Source organism: Amphiprion ocellaris, chromosome 4, assembly GCF_022539595.1.
Source record: "Amphiprion ocellaris isolate individual 3 ecotype Okinawa chromosome 4, ASM2253959v1, whole genome shotgun sequence".
NCBI classification, from domain to species: Eukaryota; Metazoa; Chordata; class Actinopteri; family Pomacentridae; genus Amphiprion; species Amphiprion ocellaris.
In genome coordinates this window covers 21,076,725-21,103,204 of record NC_072769.1, presented here as the reverse complement: position 1 = coordinate 21,103,204, position 26,480 = coordinate 21,076,725, and the positions used below count along the sequence as shown (strand labels likewise).

General features: G+C 37.5%; 1 protein-coding gene across 7 annotated transcripts; it reads left to right on the top strand.

Moving 5' to 3' along the window:
• The first annotated feature begins 1,265 nt into the window (after positions 1–1,265).
• Positions 1,266–26,099, top strand: uso1 (USO1 vesicle transport factor). Of its 7 annotated transcripts, none has more exons than XM_023289692.3 (27): positions 1,266–1,512; positions 2,676–2,762; positions 3,844–3,908; positions 5,247–5,323; positions 5,602–5,613; positions 5,902–5,955; positions 7,220–7,320; positions 7,408–7,510; positions 7,685–7,740; positions 9,093–9,213; positions 9,342–9,520; positions 9,640–9,780; positions 11,343–11,431; positions 11,522–11,676; positions 11,785–11,990; positions 12,130–12,150; positions 16,565–16,675; positions 16,894–17,012; positions 17,780–17,961; positions 18,081–18,202; positions 18,318–18,456; positions 19,228–19,394; positions 20,466–20,528; positions 21,571–21,669; positions 21,762–21,869; positions 22,867–23,082; positions 25,158–26,099. In XM_023289692.3, exons 1-27 carry the CDS (start codon positions 1,447–1,449, stop codon positions 25,230–25,232), a joined length of 2,934 nt encoding a protein of 977 aa, XP_023145460.1. In that variant the 5' UTR covers positions 1,266–1,446; the 3' UTR covers positions 25,233–26,099. The 7 variants fall into 7 exon arrangements, with proteins under 7 accessions (XP_023145460.1, XP_023145459.1, XP_023145463.1 ...); XM_023289691.3 differs by having other exon boundaries at positions 20,463–20,528; XM_023289695.3 differs by lacking the exon at positions 5,902–5,955.
• The last annotated feature ends 381 nt before the right edge of the window (positions 26,100–26,480 follow it).

Below are 26,480 nucleotides of genomic sequence, written 5' to 3'. Positions count from 1 at the left end.
GGAAAAAAATGCTTTTCTTTCAAAAACAAGGACATTTCTAAGTGACCTCAAACTTTTGAATGGTAGTGTAGTTGCAAAGAAACTTTCACGTTTGTTTATAAAAAGGTAAAGCTTCGTTTTACAAGTGTATAATGTCTTAATAATTTCCTAACAAATTTCCTGGTAAGAGATTGTGTAGTACACTCTGGTGTAATTGTAGAGGCAAGTGGTGTGGACTTTTTAAAGCAATTGTCCAGAGTTTTTTCTACTACCGAATCACACAGAAAGCTGCACCCTGCATGGTGATTGGTTCCTTTGGTTTGATAAATAAAAAACCTGAGATGTCTCAACCTGAGGTTTTGAGGCTTAATTGGTACACTGCTGATTAAAGGTGGAAATACTCAACCATGGTTTTGCATACTTTTGTCACTATTATCATTATTTTTTCTGTTATATAAAAAATACCACGTGGACATGTTAACAAAGTGAAAAAAAACCTTATTTTCACCACACAGGGTCCTTAATAAATTATTTGGTTTAAAATGTGCCACAGGAGCACATTATCAACTGACATAGTAAAGGTCTTAAAATGATATGTCGGCACAGGGTCCCCATATAACACAAGGTATATTTTATTTGACTGTTTTTGATTTTATTACCTGCCGTTGAAGTGTCTTTGAGTGCACAGAAAAGCGCTATACAAATACAATGTAAAACAAAAAAACATCACACACTCAAAAAACTTGAACTCTGGATTTTTGTGAGTCCTAATCCACCCCAAAATTGTCTTACATTGGTTGTTAAAATTACCTAAATCAAAACCAAAACAAACATGACAAGGCTTCTTATATGTCTGTGTATGAAGTCTATAATAATGCACTATCTATTTATAACTGCATAGCACTGACATGAGCACAATCAACACTTTTAAACTTAAATTTACTGTTAACACTATATATATATATATATATATATATATATATATATATATATATATATATATATATATATATATATATATATATATATATATATATATATATATATATATATTCAGACTTACATTCCATATATTCAGACTTTACTTATATTCACATTTTTAATCACGTTAAATATCATAAGACTTGCTTCCCCACAGGTTTTGTATTATCTATCGCATAGGGATGGATTTATTATATTTTACTGCATTACTTTTGACAGATATTGTAATCTATGAGTTTTCTTGCCCTTTAAATGAGAGCCTCTCGTCTGCTGAGCCACGTATCGCCACGTTTGCGCGCATGCGCAGTACCCGTACATTTGTGTTCCGGGGTCGGTCAGTGTACACAGTGTAAGAAAAATCATCATTGTGTCATTTTTTTTCTACACTTTTTTCATATTTGTATCACGGACTACGAGGCGAGGGGTCAGACTTTTCTTGTGAAGAGAGAGACGCTTTGATCGGGCACCGAGTGGACGTGTGTGAAGATGAACTTCTTCAGAGGAGTGATGGGAGGGCAGGCAGCCGGGCCGCAGCCCTCCGGAGCGGAGACGGTAAGGAAACCAGCCCGGCTAGCTGCGGCTAGCTAACATTTCAACACTGTGTACCGCACGAACACACGCACGCCACCAAGAAAACGTGTGTGCTTTAATGTTGGTGGATATTTGACTTGTCTCTAAAACACACACGGAATACTATGTAAAGACATTTGGCCCTTCAGTTAAATTAGTGACACCGAGCTCGTCAGGAGGCTAATTGGCTAACATAGCAAATCTGTCAGTTAGCACTTGGACTGTGTCTTACCTGCTGGCATTCCAATGAATGCAAAATACGATACAGCAAATAGGCACTAAGAAAAGTGTGAGTATCAGCTGTCAGTCGTTTTAAAAGATCAATATCTTGAAGTGAGTAAATGGAAATTTAAATCTTAAGTAGCACACGACAACGATGCAGTTTCCTATACGGAGCTCTTCACACGTTGCTATGCTAGCATTGCAGGAGATTTAACTGCCACACAATCAGATCTTTGTCTGAAAAGTTCCTGTTTTGGCTGGTTAGAGAAACAGCTTGTCTCCTGCAGAATGCGCAAACATTCATCCAGACAGTGTTACCTTTTCTCTTTTCCACCAGGACTGTTAACAGAATAACTTAAATAACACATATATGCAACTTTAAAGCCATGTATTTCGAAGTACAGTTAGTATGCTATATTAGTGACTGATTTTTGTCCCTTCCACACTGACAATTTATTTTTTTCACTATGATTTATATATTTATTATTTATTTCTATCTATATATATATTTATTCCTTGTGTAATGTTATTCTTTATTTTTATTACGCTTATTGTTTTGGTCTGGAACAGGTGCCCAATGCATTATACTGTGCGTAATTGTGTTTGTGATAAATAAAGGTCTTGAATCTGAATGTTTTATTGCAGTGACAGTTTTAATTCGACAACATATAAGTAATTCTGTTTTCTAGGCCAATGTCACTCCACCTTTTTGTTTCTTGCCTCTCAAATTGGAGCTGTGTGGCAAGTGTATATTTTTGAATTCAATCATTCAAGAATATGCAAAAAAAGAAAATAAAAAACATATATACACCTTGTACTCCTGAAATGACCCTCTTACAAAGACATATAAATGCAGTAAATTTAAATTCTGTATGACGTGGAAACGTTGCAATAATGATAAAAAATATTTTGACCAATAACAGATCCAGAAGTTATGTGACCGAGTTGCCTCCTCGACACTCCTAGAAGATCGCAGAGATGCTGTCCGGGCTCTGAAGTCCCTCTCTAAGGTAAAGCATGAGTAGAACGTCACTGAAAACGTGTGCAGCAGAAATCCACTCAGTTAGTGGTTTAATTAAGTAAACCTATAGTACCTGGAGCTGATGGAGTCTGATACAAATCTGTTGTGAAAATTCCTCTGTTGTATTGTCTCGATTTGGTTGAAACTGGTTTGGGGAGGTGATGATTAGACTTTGATTAACTTTCTGGACTTTGCAGGAAAGCTGTGTTAAGTTTTACTGTGAGGCGTTTTGATATTTAATCTACATTCATGAGGTGAAAAACATATCAGAAACACCTCTCAGTAGTAAAAATAGCTGTTTGAATGACATCTGAACATTGCAGTCCAGGCCGTTGCATTGAACTGCATTAGTTTAGCTAGACGTAGCTGATAAACTGGCAACTGAATGTACATGTGATTAGTGCTGTGGTTGGAGATCAGCTCAAATAATCATAAAAGGATTTTTTTTTTTATTTATGTACTGGAACCCCTGTCAGTATAGGACAAAAATGCAGTGAGATTTGATCCCTGCTTTCCCGCATAACATCAAACAAAGAGATCTGTGCGTCACTCGGTGCCCATATTTTGGTCGTTTTGTGTCACATTTGCTTGTTTTGTGTCATATTTTGGTAGTCTGGTGTCATATTTTGGTAGTGTTTTTGTTTTTCAGTTCTGTAGTACATTTTGCTCATTTTGTGTCACATTTTATGAGGTACCATCAGAAGTCAAAGATAAAGGTCTTGTTTGGGAAATTCTGCTGATTAAATTGAACTAATCATCTACACAGAGCTCTACCAAGTCACCTCTCAGTTCTGTTCATGGACAGTTTTGACACTAGCTGCACCATCAACCATGAGTAATGAGTTAATCAGGCTTGAATAAGGGGTTTAGGAGGCACAGGGCTGCACTTTAATACACAAGAGGGTCAGCTCTGGCCTGATACACAGACATGTAAACTTCCTGTATGTGAAAAGAAATGCGTGCAAAGTTCAGAATAGATTTTTCCTTTGTGCACATTGATTGAAATGCTTTCATTCTAGGCTGTGGTTGAGGTATGTTGTCAAATTTATGAGACTTATTGTGTTTTGTAGAAATATCGCATGGAAGTTGGCACACAGGCGATGGATCACTTGATTAACATACTGCAAACTGACAGGTATGTTCAGCCTTATACTGGTAAATGATACATTTCAGGGTTTTTTTAAAAAAAAATCTTCTTAAATTCCAAACATTACTCACTTTAAAGTTAAATTGACAAATCAATCAAGTGTGCAAAGAGTGAAGGAGCAAATCCACTATACGGGTCATTCCAGAATTGAGCACATTTTACGTCCCACTCATCAAATTCCAAATAATCCATGCACAAAATACTAAAACGTGCAGTTGTTGTGTAAATTTACTTGTCCTGAAACCAAATCTAAAAAAAAATAGGGGAGAAGAATGTTTGAAAATATTTTTTAAAATACCAAATAAGTCTGGAGTTCCCCCTAAAATAACATTTTTCTCTTGTCCCACCCCCCGATGACCAAATTGAATCTCAAGTAAAACTGTTAAAATGAAATTTCAATCTCATTTTTTGGGGTATTATTTTAATTTTAGACATTTTTTAATCACCATAATATTTTGAATAATAATTATTATGCATATGTCCCACAACAACCCTGTTAGCATAACCTTTTTAGCTGGCAGAAGAAGAAGAAAACAGTGAATCACATGAAATGCTGGAATTAACATCATCAAACAGTTTTACAAACGAATGTAGAGCAAAGCTATGTCCTCTCTTCTATTTTTCATATTTTCATAACATTGTCAGCCTTGATTGAATGTCTCACTCTACCTCATATTACCAGGATCAGACTAATTCTTTTGACTGTTTTCCATCAGTCAGTTTGTCCTCTTGGTCAGCAGTAACAGCTAAATATCTAGCTTCTACTGCTGAGAAAAAGATCACATTAGCATGGATTAGCAACCCTGTTACTGTGATTAGAGTAGGGTTAGCAAACAACAAATAAAACATGGAATAAAAATGGTACCATTGATGTGTAAGCTGAGCCAATCAAGCCTTTGATAGTTTATTACTTATTATTGATGAATATGGAGCAGAAAACTCTAAAAGAGAAGATATTTTTTTTTGAAATTTTGAAGCCCTCATAAACTAACACCATTTGCATATTTCACAACATCTTCTTTCCCCTCCAGCCACCAACTACTCCAACCTGGTTAACCAGTCCTGAAACCATTCAGCAAAAACAAGCATGAATAATATGTCTTCAGATATTACATTTATAGTTGTTTTTTGTAGTGTTCATGAAGTAATAGTTCAATTATGTGTTATTTGATCATATTGTCTTATAAAGCTTTGTTTATATTTTGTACATATTTTCCTGAGGTTGTTGCAGAATAATGTGTAGTAGACATGGTTTGTGGTATTTTTTAAACCCCCTTTTTTTTTCAAACATATCTGTTATTCAAATTCTCCATCCAAATGCAACAGATCTGATTCTGAAATTCTCGGCTATGCTTTGGACACCCTCTACAACATCATCTGCAACGACGAGGAAGAAGAACAAGGTATTACTCCCTCTAGCATTTGTTGGAAATTGTAGAATTTATCTTGGAATGTTTCATAATTTAAAAGACGTTTTAATAATTTTGAAGATAAATCCTCCTGATTGTGTGGCTACTGTTTTAGCTGACCAGAAACCATCGCTCTATTTGCATGTGTAAATGAGTTTAATTCATGTCGTTTGGAGAGCAGTCAATTTGCATTCCCTTCTTCTATACACTGGTCATGACTGCTTCATATAAAGACTCGTTTCTCTCTTCTCTTCCATGTTTTAACCCTGCAGATGAATCAGAAGGTAAAACTTTTGACCTTGCATGATGCCAACCCCTCTAACCAGCAGCAGAAACAAATCATATGTCATCCTTGTTTGGGGGAAAAAGAGCACATTAGTGGTTTCCTTTACATCTCCTGCAGTGCCCACTTTGTAAAAAGCTGATAAATTACGATGCTGTGTTTTCATTGCTTTCATGGCATGTCTTTAAAAGTATCATTCAGATGATGCTGGACTTCTTTAGAGTGGTTGAATGAATGCTAGCTTTTGGGTGAGGCTTTAAACTTCCTGTTCCCCCCCCTGCCCTCGCAGACGCAGTAACCCCTCTCCCTGTCTCAGGGAAGCGTAAGAATGTGTCCATGCCTGGTCAGTACTGAAGCCAAGCCACATGTGCAGTAGCTATAGTACTACTAGATAACTAACTTCACTAAAATCACTTGGCACCAGAAAAGCAACGGAAAGGTGTTTGGGTGGTAACAAGAATGCTTCACTAATCCCATGTCATGCCCCAACCTCTGTCTCTTAGTCATTTCTCAGTGTTCCTTTGTTTCCCTCACATACTGAACGCTTTCACTGTTTTTGTGAAATACACCTTGTAATTACTGAGTTTTGGTGATGTTAAGAGTTTTTCAAGTACCCAAATTGTAAGTACTGATAGTTTGTCTTGAGAGTGAAAGGAACACCTTTTCTTTATGCATTTTCAGTTATTGTTTTTGTTTTGGCTTTCAGAGTTGCTGTGTCGAACACGTCACGACATCTGAAATCCACAACCTAGTGACTATAAATTCAGTATTTACGCCACCTTTCTCACCTGAGGAGTAATAATTGGCGGAGTAATAATTGCCTCATGCTGCTGGAAACAGCATTGTTTAGAGCAGTGAGATGAAATTAAATTGGCAAAATTAGTTTTCTGGAAACCCAAACGATGAGCTGAACGATGCTAAAATGTTCTGTAGGATGGAAGAAAGCTGCTGGTCAGGAAATTATCTGTAGATGCGTCACTTCAAATTACAACCATTAAATATTCAATAGTCATATGATCAGAGCAGCTTTAAAAATGTAACTTCTACAGTCAGTTGATTTCATCTCCGTTGTTTTGAGGTGGAAGCAGACGTCTTAGAAACAAGTTTAGGTAAATCACATATTATCTCTGCGATAGCGCTGAAGGTAAGTGAGACTACACCACTTCTGGTAATGTGGGATTGTGGATCTTTAGGGAGGAAATGCACTAATTTGTTTTTCACTTCATTCTCTTCATACTAAAGCTCTCATCCCATATTAAATCACCTTGTACAGAATGTAGTTTGGCAGTAACCTGACTGAGCTCACCCACTCATCCAGTTGTCCCCTCATCTGTGTGTTTTTTTTCCCCTAAAAGGTTTGTTCACAAGTGTCACCCTGAGCACATACTCTGTACGCACTCATTTCATGCCAAGTCGCTATCATTTGACTAGAGATTTCATGTCATAATGCAACATTTTGAGAAAATGCATATCTGATTGTAATTGCTGTGTAGCTCAGACTGATTGCTGTGAGCAAACCAGCTGGTTCCCCCTTTAGACTGATGACTCACGCTGCATTATTTATTAAAGAAGTGGCTCATTTTTTTGCTTTCACTCTCCTTCCACAGATGAGAATGCCCAGAAGCAAGCAGATGACCTGGGAGCCCAGTTTACAGACAAGTTCATCCAAGACCCTGAGCATATCACCCTGCTTCTCACGCTGCTGGAGGTACTGGACTGTTTGTGGTCCAGTAGCAAAAGTTCAGTGTTATTTTATTTGGCTTAACAGCTCCCTGACTCATTGATGTGATTCTAGGAGTTTGACTTCCATGTACGTTGGCCTGGGGTGAAGTTGTTGACTGCTCTCCTGAAGAACCAGGGCGTCCAGGTCCAGGGCATCATTCTAGTCAGCCCCATGGGTGAGTCTCTTCTCTGCACATCAAATCAAACTTGTGCATACCTGGTGTTTTATATCAGTGTTTCTGCATCGTTTCTACATCCCGTTCGTGTGCTTCTTAAAGAGACCATCAGTCATTTAGAGGTTATTTTATGCCCCTTTTTAAAATAGAAAAAAACGTTGTACTTTTTCGCAGGTGTTTCTAGATTGATGGATCTGCTGGCAGACTCTAGAGAAGTAATTCGCAATGACGTAAGTACATTTGTCTCCCGTTGTGCATTGAAATGCATTTTACAATCTCTGAGAATCTGTGTTGAATACGGGTTTGCATGTCATCATCACAGTCAAATACACTGCCCGTCCAAAAAAAAAAAAGTTGCACACTGTAATATTTCATTGGACCGCCTTTAGCTCTGAGATCGACACATTCACTGTGACATCATTTCAGTCAGCTTCTGCAATGTTACAGCATTTATTTCTGTCCAGAGTTGCATTCATTTTCTACCAAGATCTTATATTGATGATGGGAGAGTCGGACAAAGTCTTCTCCAGCACATAGCAAAGATGCTCAATGGGGCTGAGGTGTGGACTCTGTGGAGGACAATCCATGTGTGAAAATGACGTCTCATGCTCCCTGATCCACTCATTCACAATGTGAGCCCCATGAATCCTGGCATCGTCATCTTGGAACATGTCCATGTCATCAGGGAAGAAAAACTCCATTGATGGAAAGACCTGGTCATTCAGTATATTCAGGTAGTCAGCTGACCTCATTCTTTGGGAACATAATGTTGCTGAACCTGACCAACCCCAGATCATAACCCTAAACCCCCACAGGCTTGTAGACACTAGACATGATGAGTGCATCACTTCATCCTCCTCTCTTCTTACCCTGATGCCCCCATCACTTTGGAACAGGGTAAATCTGGACTCATCAGACCACATGACCTTCTTTCATTGCTCCAGAGTCCAATCTTTAATCTACCTAGCAAACTGAAGCCTTTTTATTCTGATTAGCCTCACTGATCAGTGGTTTTCTTAGAGCTACACAGCTGTTTAGTCCCAATCCTGTGAGTTTCCTTCACATTGTGCATGTGGAAATGTTCTTACTTTCACTATTAAACATAGCCATGAGTTCTACTGTTGATTTCCTACAATCATCTAAGAGTTTGTTCTGACCACATTTGTTTCTCAAAGATGATGGTTCACCACTATCCTTCAGTTTTTAATGATGTTGGATGGTTTTTAACCTGATTTTAGCAGTTTTAGTTTCATAAATCTCCTTAGTTGTTTTCTTTGCTTGATGCAGGCCAATAATTTGATCCTTCTGACACAGATTAACATCCTTTCCATGACCACAGGATATGTCTTCCAACATGGTTGTTTAAGAATTGAGAAGCTCCTCACTGCATCAGCTAGGGTTAAATAAGTTGTTGCAGCTGAAACATATTCATCACTGCAGTAATTATCCAATGGAAGGCTCTTACCTCTTTGCTTAGTTAAATCCAAGTGGCGACTTTTTTTTTTGGACAGGCAGGGTATAAATGCAATGCAACTACCAAGTTTTTATGGGTGTGTAACAGCCTGTTTTCTGCTACCAACAGGGCTTACTGTTGCTTCAACAGCTGACTAAAGGCAACGCAGCCATTCAGAAAATTGTGGCATTTGAGAACGCATTTGAGCGTCTCCTAGATATCATCACAGAAGAGGGCAGCAGTGATGGAGGTAAAAGGAAGTTGTCACTTAACATAAATACAACCCCGTCTCTGGTATATTCCATAAATTTAAAATGGAGAATATAACTTTTTTGTCTTGCAACATGTCCTGACAGCCACCCTTTTTCCTCTGTGCAGGTATTGTGGTGGAGGACTGTTTGCTGTTGCTCCTTAACCTGCTAAAGAACAACAGCTCCAACCAGAACTTCTTCAAGGAGGGCTCCTACATCCAGAGAATGAAGCCCTGGTTCGAGGTTGGTGATGATAACGCTGGATGGTCGGCCCAGAAGGTCACCAATCTCCACCTCATGCTGCAGGTAAAACACACACCAGCTATGTCGACTTGTTGATTTAATATGTTTGTAAATGAATAAATAAAAACAACAATGATGGGGTATTGTTTTTCTGAAATTCTGGAACACTGTTGTGATCGCAGCTAGTGCGAGTCATGGTGTCTCCGGTGAACTCTCCTGGAGCTACAGCCAGCTGTCAGAAGTCCATGTACCAGTGTGACCTGTTGCAGCAGCTGTGTACCATCCTCATGGCCACTGGTGTCCCTGCTGACATCCTCACTGAGGTAATCGTAAATATTACTTTGAATATAAAACATAAAATAACATTAAAGAGCAAAATTAATCCTCTCAACCTCAGAACTCACTGGCAAGTTTGAAAGGCATTTTATCTTTACAAAACAACACTAACTTTAACTCATTTAGAACAACTTTAACTAATATGGAGCAACTTGAACTCATTAAGAGCAACTTTAAGTAATATAGAGCAACCTTAACTCATTTAGAGCAACTTTGACTCATAAAGAACAACTTTAATTAATATAGAGCAACTTTGACTAATATAGAGCAACTTTAACTCATTTAGAGCAACTTTAACTCATTTAGAGCAACTTTGACTGATAAAGAACAACTTTAATTAATATAGAGCAACTTTAACTCATTTAGAGCAACTTTGACTGATAAAGAACAACTTTAATTAATATAGAGCAACTTTAACTCATTTAGAGCAACTTTGACTGATAAAGAACAACTTTAGCTAATATAAAGCGGCTTTATTATCGAGCAACTTTAAACCAATAATATCAACTTTAGCTAATATAGAGCAACATTAACTCATTTAGAGCAACTTTAACTGACATGGAATATAGAGTAACTCCGACTTTAAAATTCATTTTTGAGTAACTTTAAGTACTACAGAGCAACTTTAATATAGAGCAGCTTCAACCAATAATAGCAACTTTAGCTAAAGTAGAACAACTTTAATTCATATACACTACTGTTCAAAAGTTTGGGGTCACTTAGAAATGTCTTCATTTTTGAAAACAAAGCCAGTTTCTTTTTTTCAGTGAATATAACATTAAATGAATCATAAATCCAGTCTAGACATTGTTAATGTGGTAAATAACTATTCTAGCTGGCAACGGCTGATTTTTAATGGAATATCTCCATAGAGGTACAGAGGAACATTTCCAGCCACCATCACTCCTGTGTTCTAATGCTACATTGTGTTAGCTAATGGTGTTGAAAGGCTAATTGATGATTAGAAAACCCTTGTGCAATTATGTTAGTACATGAATAAAAGTGTGAGTTTTCATGGAAAACATGAAATTGTCTGGGTGACCCCAAACTTTTGAACGGTATTGTTTATATATATATATGTTCGTACGGTGTCCTTGAGTGCCAAAAAGGCAGCCTTTAAATAAAATTCATTATTATAAAATCAGCATAATGACAGCATTTATTGGAGCAAGAAACTGTGAAACCGGTAAGAATCGTCAGTACTTGAACTAATACTGTGTAACTTCTGTCTGGAAAATGAGCCAGAAGTTTAAAATAATGGTCATTCTTGTGTTTTTGTTGGTTTTTGTAAAAAAATAATTTATGTCAATAAAAATAAGACATTTTTGAGTTCTCCTCGCATTAAGCTGTGGTTGTGCTGTTTCTTTAGAGGTGAAGGACCTCATATTGTAGTGAAAATTAGCCCATAGTGAGTAAAATTGTGATGGGAGCAAAAAACAAAGCCCTGAAACCACTTGGGATTCAGAGGGTTAAATAATGGTGGTGGTTAATCTTAGCTCTATACAAGAGGCGTATCTCCCCTCACTTTGATCGGACTGCTTTCTTTCAGACAATCAACACAGTTTCAGAAGTTATCAGGGGCTCACAGGTCAACCAGGACTACTTTGCTTCTGTCAACGCTCCTTCAAACCCACCCAGGTAAGACACAACCTTGACTGAAAATTGAACTTCCCAGATCCATCTTGAAGGAAGTCCTGAACTTGATCTCTCTTCCTAATTGCCCCGTAGACCAGCCATCGTAGTGCTGCTCATGTCCATGGTGAATGAGAGACAACCATTTGTGCTTCGCTGTGCAGTCCTTTACTGTTTCCAGTGTTTCCTCTATAAAAACCAGAAAGGCCAGGGGGAGATAGTTGCTACGCTGCTGCCCTCCACCATCGATGGTCAGTTACGGTCAGATCCTATTCACAAACTATATTCCACCTATGATTTTAAGGGGTTAACATGGTTTGAGTTGGTTTTTTAATAGCTCTATTGTTTTTTCTCTGCAGCTAACTCCATCTCAGCAGGACAGCTGCTGTGTGGAGGCCTGTTCTCAGCTGACTCTCTCTCCAACTGGTGCGCTGCCGTGGCCTTGGCTCACGCCTTGCAGGACAACCTCACCCAGAAGGAGCAGCTGCTGAGGGTCCAGCTTGCCACCAGCCTCGGCAAGCCCCCGGTCTCTCTGCTGCAGCAGTGCACCAACATCCTGTCACAGGTAGGACAGTAACGGTTTTGCTGATGGACGTAGGCTATGCGTGTCTGGGTAGCACTATGTTTTCGCAAATGGACAAAGGTGAATTCTGATTTTTCAACCGCTGTGAAGAGAACAGTGTCGCATTATTGTGGTTTTGCAGGGTGATAAGATCGTCCGGCGGGTGAGTAAAGCGTGTGTCTGTGTGTTTGGGTGGCACTTGTCCTAGTTATTTTGGCTTGGCATCTGTAGTGGGGGTCTCGTCGGCCCACGTTGTTGGGGGATCTTGCTTCCCTTTAACTCTTTACTACCTCTTCCTTGTCCGTAACTGAAGGCCACACAGGTGCACAAGCGGACACCAAGAAATATTTAGGGAAAAAGGACACAACTGTTCTTAGTCATTTTTATCTCCGCTGATATCAACCTAACACCTGCTTTGAGCTTATCTGTCTGTGCAAGATGTTTGTGATGCTGCAGCTTTTGGGCCTTTCCTGTCTGAGTGAGGGGCCCTCATTGATGTTTGTCTTGTTCAGTTATTTACATGCATTTCTGCACAGCATAGGTGGTGAATGATTTTTTTTTTTGCCTTATATTATCCTTTAAGATGATATCATATTTCCTTTGGACTGAGATCTTTCTGGACTAGTATTAGGTTTGACCAATTTTAGAGTGGAGCCAGTGAACCAACCCTCACCGAAGTCCTGGAAACCTCGCTTGTCAACCAGTTCTGGGAGTCTATGATAGTCTCTTTAAGTGCTTGTATCATGCATGTCTACACCCTGCCCAAGCTAGCAGTGAGAACAGTTAGTAAATTTACCATGCCTGAATGTGGTTAAGCTCACCTTTGCCCAACACTAATTTAGTACTTGAACACCTTGATTGAGGATGAGCTTTTTTGTGGAGGTGGATGTTTGGACGCTTAAAGACTGTGTGCTCAGCTGTTGTGTTGACATTTTCATATAAGAGCAAGAGGGTCACCTAGACTTAAGCAGCTGGTTCACATGTGAGTATCTGCGTGTCTGAGAGCTTGGAATTTAGCTTGAAAACTGTACATCACCCCATTCAGGTCAGACAAGAGCTGCTTCTCTATTTTGGGATTATTGAAGTATCGCAGAGTGTTGTTCATAGTTGTGGGTAAAGATGTAGTGGTAAGTGGAGCCTCCAGGACAATCTCGTGTTTACCAAATTCTGCAATCTAGTATCAACCCTCTACACCAGGGGTGTTGAACTCACCTTAGTTCAGGGGTCACACTCAGCCCAATTTGACCTTCAGTGGACCGGACCAGTGAAGTCACAACACAGCAACCTATAAATAACCACAACTCCACATTTTTTTCTTTGTTTTAGTGCAACAAAGGTAATTCTGAACATGTTCACATTTAATGAACTATCTTTTTGCGAAACATCATGAACAACCTGAAATTTCTGAACAAAAATAAGTGAAATTTTAACAATATTATGCCTTAGTTTATTTTTTTACATATTACAACCTACAGATCACAGAGTGTCTATAAAAGGTACAAAACATTAAGTCGCAGGTATCTGGAACTGAACAATACAGTATTTTATAACTTGTCAAGATCTAGATTTTTTTTTTAAATTTACATTGATTTCTATATCTGTGTAGTAGTCCTGACCACCACACAAACTAAAGTGGGTACTATTAAAGAAGAAGGTTAAGTTGTCCCCCTGCCTTGTAAATGTACTAGATTTATACATAAAAACAAATTAAAAATTGTGGCAGTACAATGGACAATTTTTATTTTTTTTTTAAATTTAAAAAAAGCAGTTTTACTGAAAAACTGCACCTCACGTTGTCTCTGTAATTTTTGCACTTGGCAAAATTGTCTCACAGGCCGGTTTTGGCCCACGAGCCATATGTTTGACACCCCTACTCTACACATTACCCCTCACCTTTAGTTATAGTTATTGCGAGGTTGTGACTGGCAGTGGTGAGACTGCAGATGTGAATGATGGATATTAATTTCTGTCACTGGGTGTCTGGGATCGTGCAGGCCGAGAGAAGAGAGCTGAAGTTGTTTAGGTTGACTTGTTCCATTTCAGTAAAGGAATTTCATACATGTGTAGGAAAGAGCCAAGCAGGTGGACAAATACCACACATTGATCAGTGACGTCTCCCAAGGCTGACAAGAATGTGGTCGGTTAGGCTGTTTGATGTTGGGACTAGCGATACTGGTGTCTCTTCTAATGCTGGTTTCCACTAAAAATGCAGCACTGCAATTAATTCCCTAAAAGATATTTCCTTTGTTTTCTTTTTTTCACATAATTTCATTTCAGTAATAAGTCTTCAGTCCGAACCATTGGAAGTAGTATTCACCACAGTCATCCACACACACTGAAGTACATGCATGATGTCTCTGCAGAGGCCAGGCCGGTGTTTGCTAAATTAATACCTGTGGTCATTTTTCTTTCTTTTGTTTTCCTCCTCATTTTTACGTCCCATTTGGAGACAAAAGCCGAAAAGGTGATTTCGTAAGTTGTTGTAGTTTGGAATGCTGCTAAGTTTTTAGCCTCACCTTCATCGCTCAGATCTCCATAATTACTCAGTTTCACGACAGGAAACGGGTCTCCTCCCTCTTTTTGAAAGCATGTCGTGCATTAAGGATTAATGCACCAGCTGATTAACAGCCTTCAGCTACAGTTTATGTTTTACACATTTTATTCATCTCCGCAATGCGTCCGTGTCGATTTTCATTATTTTGTATTCCAGCTCCATGAAAATCATCGTCATTTGTTTTCTTACAGCTCATTGAGACAAATTCACTACTTAGTGGCATTACTTTACTTAATGTTTATATAGATGTAAAAAACCCTTGGTGAAACTTCTTTCTCCAAGCTGTTTTCATGGAAGTATTTTTCATCTTTTTTTGTTACAGTTACTCCGCTTTTCATTCCCTAAGAGGCACATTTAGCGGATTTTGTTTTGCATGTGCTGATATCTTAAAACCAATGAAAGTTTCAGTTGCAATTTTATAATTATGTAATTTTATTTTACATTGATTTGCCATTGCTTGTAGTATGAAGATTGCAAACACAGAAACTCAAATAAAAATTTGTGAAGACAAGGTTTTATGTGATAACACTGATATTTCATCCCAGGTTTGCATGCTCTGGTCAGCCTAACCTTGTTTAAATATCTGAATGTTTTTGTTTTGACTGTTGTTGCCTTAATATAACCCTATTAATCACTAATTGTTGATGTGATTTGAAGTTTTCTCAATTTAGCTTTGATAATTTACTCTAACCATTCCACATTTTGTTGATGGGAAAATAAAATGCATTATTTTAACCGTTCTTATCTCCAGCTAGGAAAACATTAGCTTAGAAATATTATGTCACAGCAGACTTAATGCTTCTTTTAGGACCATCATATATTCAGATATACTCCTGTTGCCATTTTTTTATTTACTTTTGCCATTTAGAGTTTAGTTTTGTTGAATCTCGTAATCATCTTGTATTACACTCTCTTCAACCTGGACTTCGAGATTTAATGTCTTATGCTAGTTATGTTAATGTTTAACCCTTAGATGCATAAGTGGGTCAAAAATGACCCAGTGAGGTCGTTTTCTTGCAATATCTTTGGAATGAAAAGTTTTTATCATTTCATATTCCATCTATTCCTCAAAAACATATTTTTGATATTATTTCATTTAAAATTTTAAGTTGCTTTTTACACTTTTAAAGAAATTGTAATATTTGTATTACTACCCTAAGCTCTTTATCACTGATAACATCATACAAGAGGTGATGGAGGGATGGAGAGCAGACGGGACGGATTGTCTATTATTATTGAAAACACAAAATGACAAAAATGAGAAACAAAATGACAAAAATGAGACGCAAAACGACAAAAGTGAGAAACAAAGCGACAAAAAAATGGACAAACGACACAAACATGACAAAAAAATTACACAAACGACACAAACGAGGCAAAAAATGACAAAGGCGAGAAACAAAACGATACACAAAACAACGAATAAAGCAAAACAAAATAACAAAAATAAGACAAAAGTCACAAGTGAGACCAAAAGGAAGCACAAAATTACAAAAACAAGAAACAAAACGACAAGTCTGACAAAAAGGACAAAAAACAACAAAAGCTAGACAAAATATTACAAAAATGAGACACAAAATGACAAAAGCGAGAAACAAAATGACAAAAATGAGACAAATGACATGAAACAAAACAAAGACAAAAAAATTTAGACGAGAAAGTTACGAAACGATAAAAAAACGGACAAACGACACATTTAGACAGTAATGCAAATTATTGTTCTTAAACAAAATGACAAAATTGACATAAAAAACACATCGATTCTTATAAGACTCATTTTTCACCCACTTATGGAAGAGTGTAGGGTCCAATCCCTCGTGCATCTAAGGGTTAAAGCTGAACTAAATCTTCTTGAGTCAGCATCCAATTCTTTATGATTTAAAGTCGTTTTTTCGCAAACAGTCTCTGAAATATTCCATATTTATGTCTATATTGTCTGACCCTTGCTAGTGTTTTTATTACTGTCATTGTAACTCTTAAGAAGCACGCATTGACTTTTTGTTTTTGTTTTTGATCTCTGTAGGGAAGCAAAGTGCAGACCAGGGTGGGCCTCCTCATGTTGCTGTGTACATGGATCAGCAACTGTCCGATTGCAGTTACACACTTTCTACACAATCAGGAAAATGTTCCCTTTGTATCCTTGAAGCATCTCGCATGCTGTCAGTCATTATTATTACGATAAATGTCTGCATGCAGTCAGTTTTTCTAACATTCTCATTCAGTCTAACAGATTTGTGCTATGTCAAAGCCACCAAACATAAAGTGGGCAGAGTGGGAACATGTGAGGTTAAAATGGATGTGAGAGTTTGATACTGACTATGTGATGAATCTTTGACCTGGTGACTCCTGTAGCTGACGGCTCAGATCTCAGAGAACCTTGGGGAGGATGAACGGCTGGTGCAGGGCCTGTGTGCGCTGCTTCTCGGCATCTGCATCTATTATAACGACAACTCGCTGGAAAACTACACCAAGTTAGTATCTTTGACTCACTTCAACTCCTGTATGCTCTAACTAGTTAAATGTTTGGCAGCACAGAAGTTAAATATTAGTATTTTATTTGCACACAGGGAAATAAATTATGATAATGATACTTTAAAAACCCAGTTTGCATGCGGTTAGCTCATCAGATGTTTCTCTTTTTCAGTGTCATATATCAAGTAGTGATGTACACTACCATTCAGAAGTTTAGGGTCACTTAGAAATGTCCTTATTTTTTTAAAGAAAAGCATTTTTTTTTCAATGAAGATAACATTAAATTCATCATAAATCCAGTCTATACATTGTTAATGTGGTAAATGACTATTCTAGCTTGAAACAGCTGATTTTTAATGGAATATCTACATAGAGGTACAGAGGAACATTTCCAGCAACCATCACTCCTGTGTTCTAATGCTACATTGTGTTAGCTAATGGTGTTGAAAGGCTAACTGATGATTAGAAAACCCTGAAAGGTAGTGTATGTTGAGTGTATTTATGTAGATATTTGCATCTGGTAAAGCAGTCATTATCAATGAGAGGCACATTGTAAAACGCTTTAAGTAACTGCAATTTTTTATATTCATTTAACATATTATAAACTTCATCTCTTACATAACAATCTCTCATAGAATTTATTTCGCGAGGTGACAATGCTGCCTTAAATTTTTGTTTCTGTTTGATTGTCTAATAATAATAATAATAATAATAATAATAATAATAATAATAATAATAATAATAATGTACTTTTTGTTGTCTCCAGAGAGAAGCTAAAGCAGCTGATCGAGAAACGTATCGGCAAAGAGAACTTTGTAGAAAAGCTCGGCTTCATCACCAAACATGAACTGTATTCGCGGGCGGCCCAGAAGCCGCAGCCTGTGTTCCCGTCTCCAGAGCAGATGCTGTTTGACCACGAGTTCACCAAGCTGGTGAAAGAGCTAGAGGGTCAGTCAGGGGCTTTTCTTTATATTCAGTGATGGTTCAATATATCCTAACAAAAATCAGTTTATTAGAACTATTGCACTGGATTTTAAGAATAATGTTGCTGTCTCTCCTGCACACAGGTGTGATAACCAAAGCAGTTCACAAATCCACTGAGGAGGAGAAGAAGGAAGAGGAGGTGAAGAAGACATTAGAGCAACACGACAACATTGTAACCCAGTACAAGGAGCTCATCAGAGAACAGGTAAGTACACTCGGCAGATGTATACTCTCCAGAGAGGTTAAAGTGCTCATTTCTGCTCTTTCTTGTTTCTTCAGTGTTATTATCTGTATCTGATGTACTCTACCGTGATCCTCAGGATGCTCAGATACAGGAGCTGAAAGAGCAGGTAGCATCGATGACCTCTCAGAACGAACAGATGCAGACTACGGTCACCCAGCAGCTGTCGCAGATCCAGCAACACAAAGACCAGTACAACATCCTCAAGCTCAAATTAGGTGGGTTCAACTCACCAACTGCTCATGTGTGCACTCTGTATTAAAGATAAATGTTTTAGTTGAAAAAATGTTTGAAGAGAAAGTAGTGGGATTAACATTCAATCTTGTCTTGGTGTTTTTAACATCCAGGATCTTGTTTTCATGGTGTGGAACTTAACCCCCGCTGACACGATAACGTTTTACTGCTTTACTGTGATATGCAGCAATGTCCGTAGATACAGTTTTACAACAGATTGTGTGAGACAACCAGCAGGACATTTTATAAACAGAGCTGAGAAAAAGTGACAGTTAGTGCTTATAGACGAATTATCTAACAAATTCTTGGCAGACAAAAGGAAGGTGTAGTGATTTTATTGAGCCTTATCATCGCAAAGAGGTTGCCAAAGCCTGGACAGTGGACAGTTTGAGCAGCGCTTTCCATTTAAAATAGCAAGGTTAAACAGGTTTTTAAAAAATCTTTCTTTGTTGTGTTGCTCTGTGTAGTCTACGGGTGCCATATCTCAGAAATCGAAGATGTTATCATAAGAAAGTAAAGTTTTAACGACACAAGCCTAAAGAATCTAAGTTTTTGCCTTCATGTGATTATTAACAACACATCACGCCATTGCATTTATTGGTTTTGCAGAACACATCTTAAATGCATTCAAACTCTGATGGAAGGCAAGCAATAGTTAGTTTTGTACTATCTAGATTTAGGAACAAAACCAACTTTCACACCACTCCTGTAACTATGACATTTTAACTGATGAGTGTATGTGCTTATGGCTTCAGGTAAGGAGAACCAGAGTCAGTCTAGCAGTCAGGGAGATGGCTCTCAGATGAACGGACTGCAGACAGAAGAGCTTTCCCAGCTCAGAGAGGAGGTGGAGGAACTCCGCAAACAACACTCGCTTCTTCAGACACAGCTTGGTGACAAAGACGCGCTCATTAACACTCTGGTTTGTAGATGTTTATGTCTGTTCGAGTCGGTGTTTAGGCACTGGGGGATGATTTCAGGATCACAAAGTTTCATGAAATACATACCAGTCAAAAGTTTGGACACACCTTCTCATTTAATGTTTTTATTTTCATGACTATTTACATTGTAGATTCTCACTGAAGGCATCAAAACTATGAATGAACACATGGAATTATGTAGCAAACAAAAAAGTGTGAAATAAATCAAAACATGTTTTATATTTTAGAGTCTTCAAAATAACCATCACTTGCTTTGATTACAGCTTTACACACTCTTGACATTCTCTCCATGAGCTTCATGAGGTAGTCACCTGAAACAGGTGGCTATTCTGAGGACTTAACATATTTAGAGTTATTTTACAATTGTTTATTTACTATATACTTCCATATATCTTGCTTCATAGTTTTGATGTCTTCAGTATGTATCTACAATGTAGAAAGTAGTAAAACTAAAGAAAAAAATACTGAATGAGAACGTGTGTCCAAACTTTTACCTGGTAGCATAGATCCAGCAGAAAAATATTATTTCATAGTTGTCATGCTAGAGGGTGCATCATTTCTCACCCTATTTGTAAGTGTGTGTTTGTTTGTGTAAGCTTCAGACAGAGGCGTGTGTGCTGTGCAGGCAAAACACTCTCCTCCAACAGCTCAGTAACACCCAGGGGAGTGTTTTTCCTAAACAGCAGTGTGGCCGCTATTTAGTCACTGGAGACTGATTGATTGATGGTAGACAAACTGCTTTCCAAGTCTCCTCTTGTTGCCTGATGAACATTTATTACTGACATTGTGTGTAGTTTTTGACTGTGGTCGGACTTTGAATAATACATGACATGTACTACGCTTTAGACCACTCCTGCAGAGTTGTGGTAGCAACCAGACAGCATTACAGCAAACAATGACTACTTACAGCAACAAATAGAACGTTGAGCCACGTTTGAGCAACAGGGCTTTTGAGAAATGCTCCTGTACTATAGATGTTTGTGTCCAAGTTAGTCTTACAAGTACAACTGTATGTGGAGTAAAAATGACTCTTGTATTGTGTTTTTAAGAAGTCAGGGGCTTCACAGACAGCAGACGGTCCAGCAGGAGGATCGGACAACACAGAGCTACTCCAGGTGGGGTTCATCACTATGCACTTGTCCTCGTTTTCCATTTTACCCACATTGATTGAATCTCTGATGGAAATGTGTAAAGGATAAGGATGACATGTTGTGTATTTTCTTTCTTGTCAACAAATAAATGTTTAAACATATGGGATGCAAAGATGTAGATTCATTTTCAGTATAACTTGCATAACCAAATGCACGTAGATGTACACTACCGTAACTCATTTTTGAGCAGCTTTAGCTAATATGGAACAGCTTTAATATAGAGCAACTTTAAACGATAATATCAACTTTAGCTAATATAGAGCAACTTTAACTCTTACCTTTTTATAAACAAACGTGAAAGTTTCTTTGCAACTACACTACCATTCAAAAGTTTGAGGTCCCTTAGAAATGTCCTTGTTTTTGAAAGAAAAGCATTTTTTTCCCCAATAAAGATAACATTAAATGAATCAGAAATCCAGTCTAGACATTGTTAATGTGGTAAATGACTATTCTAGCTGGAAACAGCTGATTTTTAATGGAATATCTACATAGAGGTACAGAGGAACATTTCCAGCAACCATCACTCCTGTGTTCTAATGCTACATTGTGTTAGCTAAGTGGCTAATTGATGATTAGAAAATCCTTGTGCAATTATGTTAGCACATGAATAAAAGTGTGACTCATTATAGAAAACATGAAATTGTCTGGGTGACCCCAAACTTTTGAACAGCCGTTTATGAAATCGCTTCCAGGTAAACTTCAAACACCTGTACACACGTTTATTGATTGAAAGAATGTATCAGCTCGTCCAGCACTGTGACTAATTTGTGTTTTGTTTTACTTTTTTTTTTAAAGTTCTGTGGCACACAAAAATAAATTGTAATTTGGCTTCACATACTTGCCAGCAGAATGAGTAAAATCACAATCAGAAAACTACATATTACCTGACGTAAACCTCAAACAATAAGCTGCTTATTTGCTGTTCTCAGAATGAATTAATGAATGTTTGTATTTTGTGTACTTTTATTCTTTTTACGTCGTGTAATTTATGTGTATTTTGTTGCAGGAGCTGGAGGCTTTAAGGAATCAGGTTCAGTCCCAGTCGACAGAAATCACCCAGCTGAAAACAGAGAGACAAGACCTGCTCAGAAAAGCTGAAGCTGGGGTAAAAACAAACATGAAAAAACGAGAAGAGTTTGGCATAAATATGCCTAATGAGCTGCTTAAATTAATTGGCTTCTTTGTGGTTTCTCACAGTCGTCCGACACAGCAGTTCCCACCAGTGACGGCTCATTAGACGGCGCCAAGATGGCAGAACTAGAAGGCAGACTCACAGCACAGATGTCTGAGACTCAGAGATTGGAGGTGGGGAGGAAAATCAATCTGATGGTGCTCTGTGAACCTCAAAATCACTCTAATTCTTATTAAAACTCAATTTTATTCTATATACTAGTCGATTGTGATCTCTAAAGTTGTTTAATCATTAGTTGTTGGAGATTTTAGGAATCCTTACATCCATCATCAACAACCACGAGTTGCGCAATGGTATTTTTATTTTTGCAGCAAAATAATGCTGCTACTACATGTTTAGTTTTAAATTTTTTTTATAGAAAGCTCTCAAATGTAATGTCTGCCAGATAATATATGTTTAAAATAACGTTACAAAATGTATTAGAAATAGAGAATAAAGCTTCTTGTTGTTGAAAAACACTGGAAAAAATAAAATAGTTTCTCTTTATATTGAAAAAATAACCCACGAAACATATAGTGTATATTATGTTTTTTACAAAATACACATAAATTAAAAATTTAACTGTTTTAAATGTAAAAAAAATGTGAATTTATATGGGTTTTGAGTCATTTAGGACATGGTTCAAGTTATTTGGGACAGTTTTTTAATAATTTTGGACAAGTTTTAAATAATTTTGGACATCTTTTGAGCATTTTTTAATTCTTTTTTTTTTTTTTAAACAATTCTTAGTACTAATTTGGGACACGTTTCAAGTTATTTTGGATATTTTTTAGTAATTTTAGACATGTTTCCGAATAATTTTGGACAAGTTTTAGGTAACTTGGGACATGTTTGCAGTTGTTTTGGAAAATTTTGAGTTCTTTTGAAAAGAAATGTGAATTTATATGTGCATTTATACAGATATTTAATCATATTTTGACTTGTTTTATATTTTATATCATCTGGCAGACGTTAGCAGCTACCTCAAACCTTCAGCATCTGTTTTTAGAATAATTTTCCAGCTCTACTTTAATCTTTGCAGCTGTGCAAACTAGGGAATTTACTGCTGAACTGAAGAATAAAAATGCACAACCACCTCTTTCCTCTCGCTTCTTCCTTCCCTGTGCTCAGGAGGAGGTAAAGAGGCTGTCGGAGAGCCGGGCGGAGCTGGAGCAGCAGCTAGCTTCATCCACGAGCACGGTGGCCATCCTGCAGACGGAGAAGACAAAGCTGCAGACGGAGGTCCAAGAGTCCAAGAAGGAGCAGGACGACCTGCTGATGCTGTTGGCAGACCAGGACCAGAAGATCCACAACCTCAAGCAGAGACTCAAAGACCTGGGAGAGACGGTAGAACAACTCCCTGCATTGTTCTGTTTTCTAAATGCGTCAGGAGAAATTATAGTTTTGACTACCCTGTCTTCAGTTCTAAAGCCTCACCTAATCAAACCTGTAGAGGAAGAATAGGTTGAATATGGCACAGCTTTTAATAACCTGATATTTAGATAATGGTGTTGCCAAGTCAACTCCAGACAGTTTAGTTAAATTTCGGTCTGTTTTGTTAAAGCTAGGGGCATCACAAATCAATCAGACCAAACTGGACAGAATTATTTCACTCTAAGATGTTGATGTTTGGGAGATAAAACTCCCACAGTGTGTTCATCAGCAAAACCATTGACAAGTTTTGTTGAGTCATTTTTCATAATGAAGCAATTAAAGTAAAGTTTTGGAACTGAATGTTTAGTCACAACAAAAATGAGACTAAAATTTGAATGCAATGACTCATTATTTATCTTCTGACAGTCACTTGTAAAAGTTCTCCTGAGATTATTTCAAACGTGGATGTCACATCAGTGAGTGTGAGACAGAATAACAATACAGGGGTCCTCGAATTATAACATACTGTACATCAGTGCCTGTGTCACTCACCTACGCTAACACAGTGGTAAAGTCATAATCGTTCATCCATTGGTGTTTCGCCCTTTTCCAAGTGTTTTATTATATCTAATTTCACTTCCATGGGGATTGTTTTCCTTTTCTTCGAAGCACTGCCATCAGAAGAGTCTGACTTGCGCTTGGGAGCCACAATGAAGGGCAAAAAGTTTCCAAAAAACCCCAACACAAACAAAAGAAAGCGAATGTAGCACAATCCAATGTGGCGTACAATCGGCGAATGTAAACAAAGCCGTCCTCCTCGTATAGTATTCATTCGTTCATCTCGCCAACTAGTTCCCGCGCAAAATGTGTTTTGCAAACGCCATTCGTCGGAATGATGGAAAAAGACTTGCTGAATAAATTTATGGGAGATGGCGACATACCAAGAAACGCCGTAGGTCGAGGACGTTGTAAACCGAGGACTTGCTGTAAAACTGTGGTAAAATGGTGCAGTGAAATAACTGAGTTAGAATATTTATATTTCAAATTTATTATGAATTTAATCAATATCGGTCTCTCTCTAGACTACACCCACTGTCTCATCTAAAGTAAACGGTTTTAGTTGTACGTTTTCTAAAATAAGAGATGATGGAACCAATTTGAAACTTGAGATGCAAAACCTAAGAGAAAAATTCTAATTAATCTGACCTTTGTCACATAATATACCCCTCTTCTCACACTGATTTATGTCTGCCTTCTAAATAAATGACTGAAGACAGCTCAGGATTTTTTCTTGATTCAGAGCTTCTCTGATCTGGTTGCTGTTTAGAGAGACTTCAACCTGAAACTAAAAACCTGGTCCAGGATACAGTAGACGCTTGAGGAAGGGAAATTACACCTTTCTGTCTTATTCTCTGATTTTGAAAGTAAAACCCCCGAGTTATTCATGTTTGTGATACCAAATATCTCCATCATATGTGATGTTTGTCTTTACCAGTACATTTAGTTTTATTTCATTCATTGACAAAAGAAAAAAATACAATGCAATACAATACAAAAACAAAAGTTTCCAAACTTCTGAATGAAAGGGAGCAGAAAGAAGAATATGTAATCTGCATATTTATAACAATCAGTTTACAATGAGCATTAAAAACCAACAACAGACAAAATGACTCTAAACACTGCGATACTCTTACGTCATTTCTTTGTATTTTAATAATATGCTGGTTTTAATTACGTTTTAAAATCTTGCTGTGATTTAGATTCTTTTGATTCCTCATCTAGATTGTTCCATAAATTGACCCGTTTTACAGAAATGCAACATTCCATTAATTTGGTCCTAAATCTTGGTTTATGAAGCTCTCTTTTCCTTTGAAGTTCTGCTCTCTCTTTATGAGCTTTGTACATAATTTGCAGAATACTATAATCATGTGTTGTGCAATGAGTCTTATTATGGAGGAATGTCTAGAAACATGCGCTTCATTTCCCGACCACTCAGCTTTGTGTGTTGTTGTGTTTGCTTTAGTTAGACTGTGACACTTTCCTTACAGGTGGAAGATGAAGACGACCTCGATGCCAGGGACCAGACGGACGACGATGACGAGGAGGATGAAGATGAGGACTAGAAGGAAAAACGCTGAAAGGAGAAAAAGGAGAAATGGGAATTTGTCTGCCAGCAGGCAAGAAAAGACTTTGCAGAAACCCACCCGAGAAACTGAAGAATAGGACTAATATATCGAAGCTGTTTCTCCTCCCAGCTGCCCTGCCGTCTTCATTCTTCTTTTCCACAGTCACATCACATGCACACGTTGGTTATTTTGGACATTGTTTGTTTAAGATAAAGTTCTTCTATTCAGCAATTCAGTTTTCAGTGACAGTTAAAAGATTTGAACTGGACATTGCATTCATCTGTGCTACGTTTACCGGCAGTTTGTGATGAATTTTTACCAGTCGTGTGTTTATTGTAATGTTTTGTCATATAGTTCCTAATCACACACATGACAAATGCTCGGTTAATTTTAACACAAATGTAGCAACATGCAAGTAAGAAAAGATTTGTTAGGATTCTCATTTTTTATCATAAATGTATTGGTGAGCCCTTCAGGCCGCCTTTTTTCCCATCCTGCACCGCTGCCGTCACCACGACAACACAGCTGCAGCGTCTCCTGCGACATGTCACTGTGCTTTGCCCAGAATTTGTCTTTTGTCTTCGCTCCCCCGATCAGTTGGAGTTCAGCGTCACAGTATTTAACACTCAGAGTTGTTCCATTTCACGACTGCTCTACAATATGCTGCAACACACTGACAGAAAAGATGTAAAGACAAAAAAAGACAAATATTTTTGCAACCTTTTTGTCCAATACTGGCATCCAGCTTGTGTATGATATTGTGTAACTTATCAATTTAAGAGCCACATTGAAATGAAAAAAATTATCTATCTGTATGCCTGTATGGAAGAATAATTGTAGATAAATAAAATTTTACTAAATCCACTATCAGACTTTTGTGTTTTTCTGTTCGGGATTATTTCCCAAAGCCTGTTACTGAACCTGAAAAAGAGGCATTTTCTAAGATAAGATAAGATAAAGTTCTTTATTTCTCCCCACTCCAGGGGAAATTTACATTGTTACAGCAGCTTATGTAACAGTAGACATAGTGATAAGAATAAAATAATAATAGAACAATAGTAATAATATTTACAATATATACAAGGGTGACAGATGAGGGTAAAGTGGCTTAACAGAAAAAATAAAAATAAAAATAAAGTTTAAAAGTGCAGAGATGTGCTACTACTACTCTACTAGCTGAAAATAATTTTCTTTCTGTGTCTAATCCTTCAGTAACTGGAGAATAAATTATGATTAAAGCTGCAA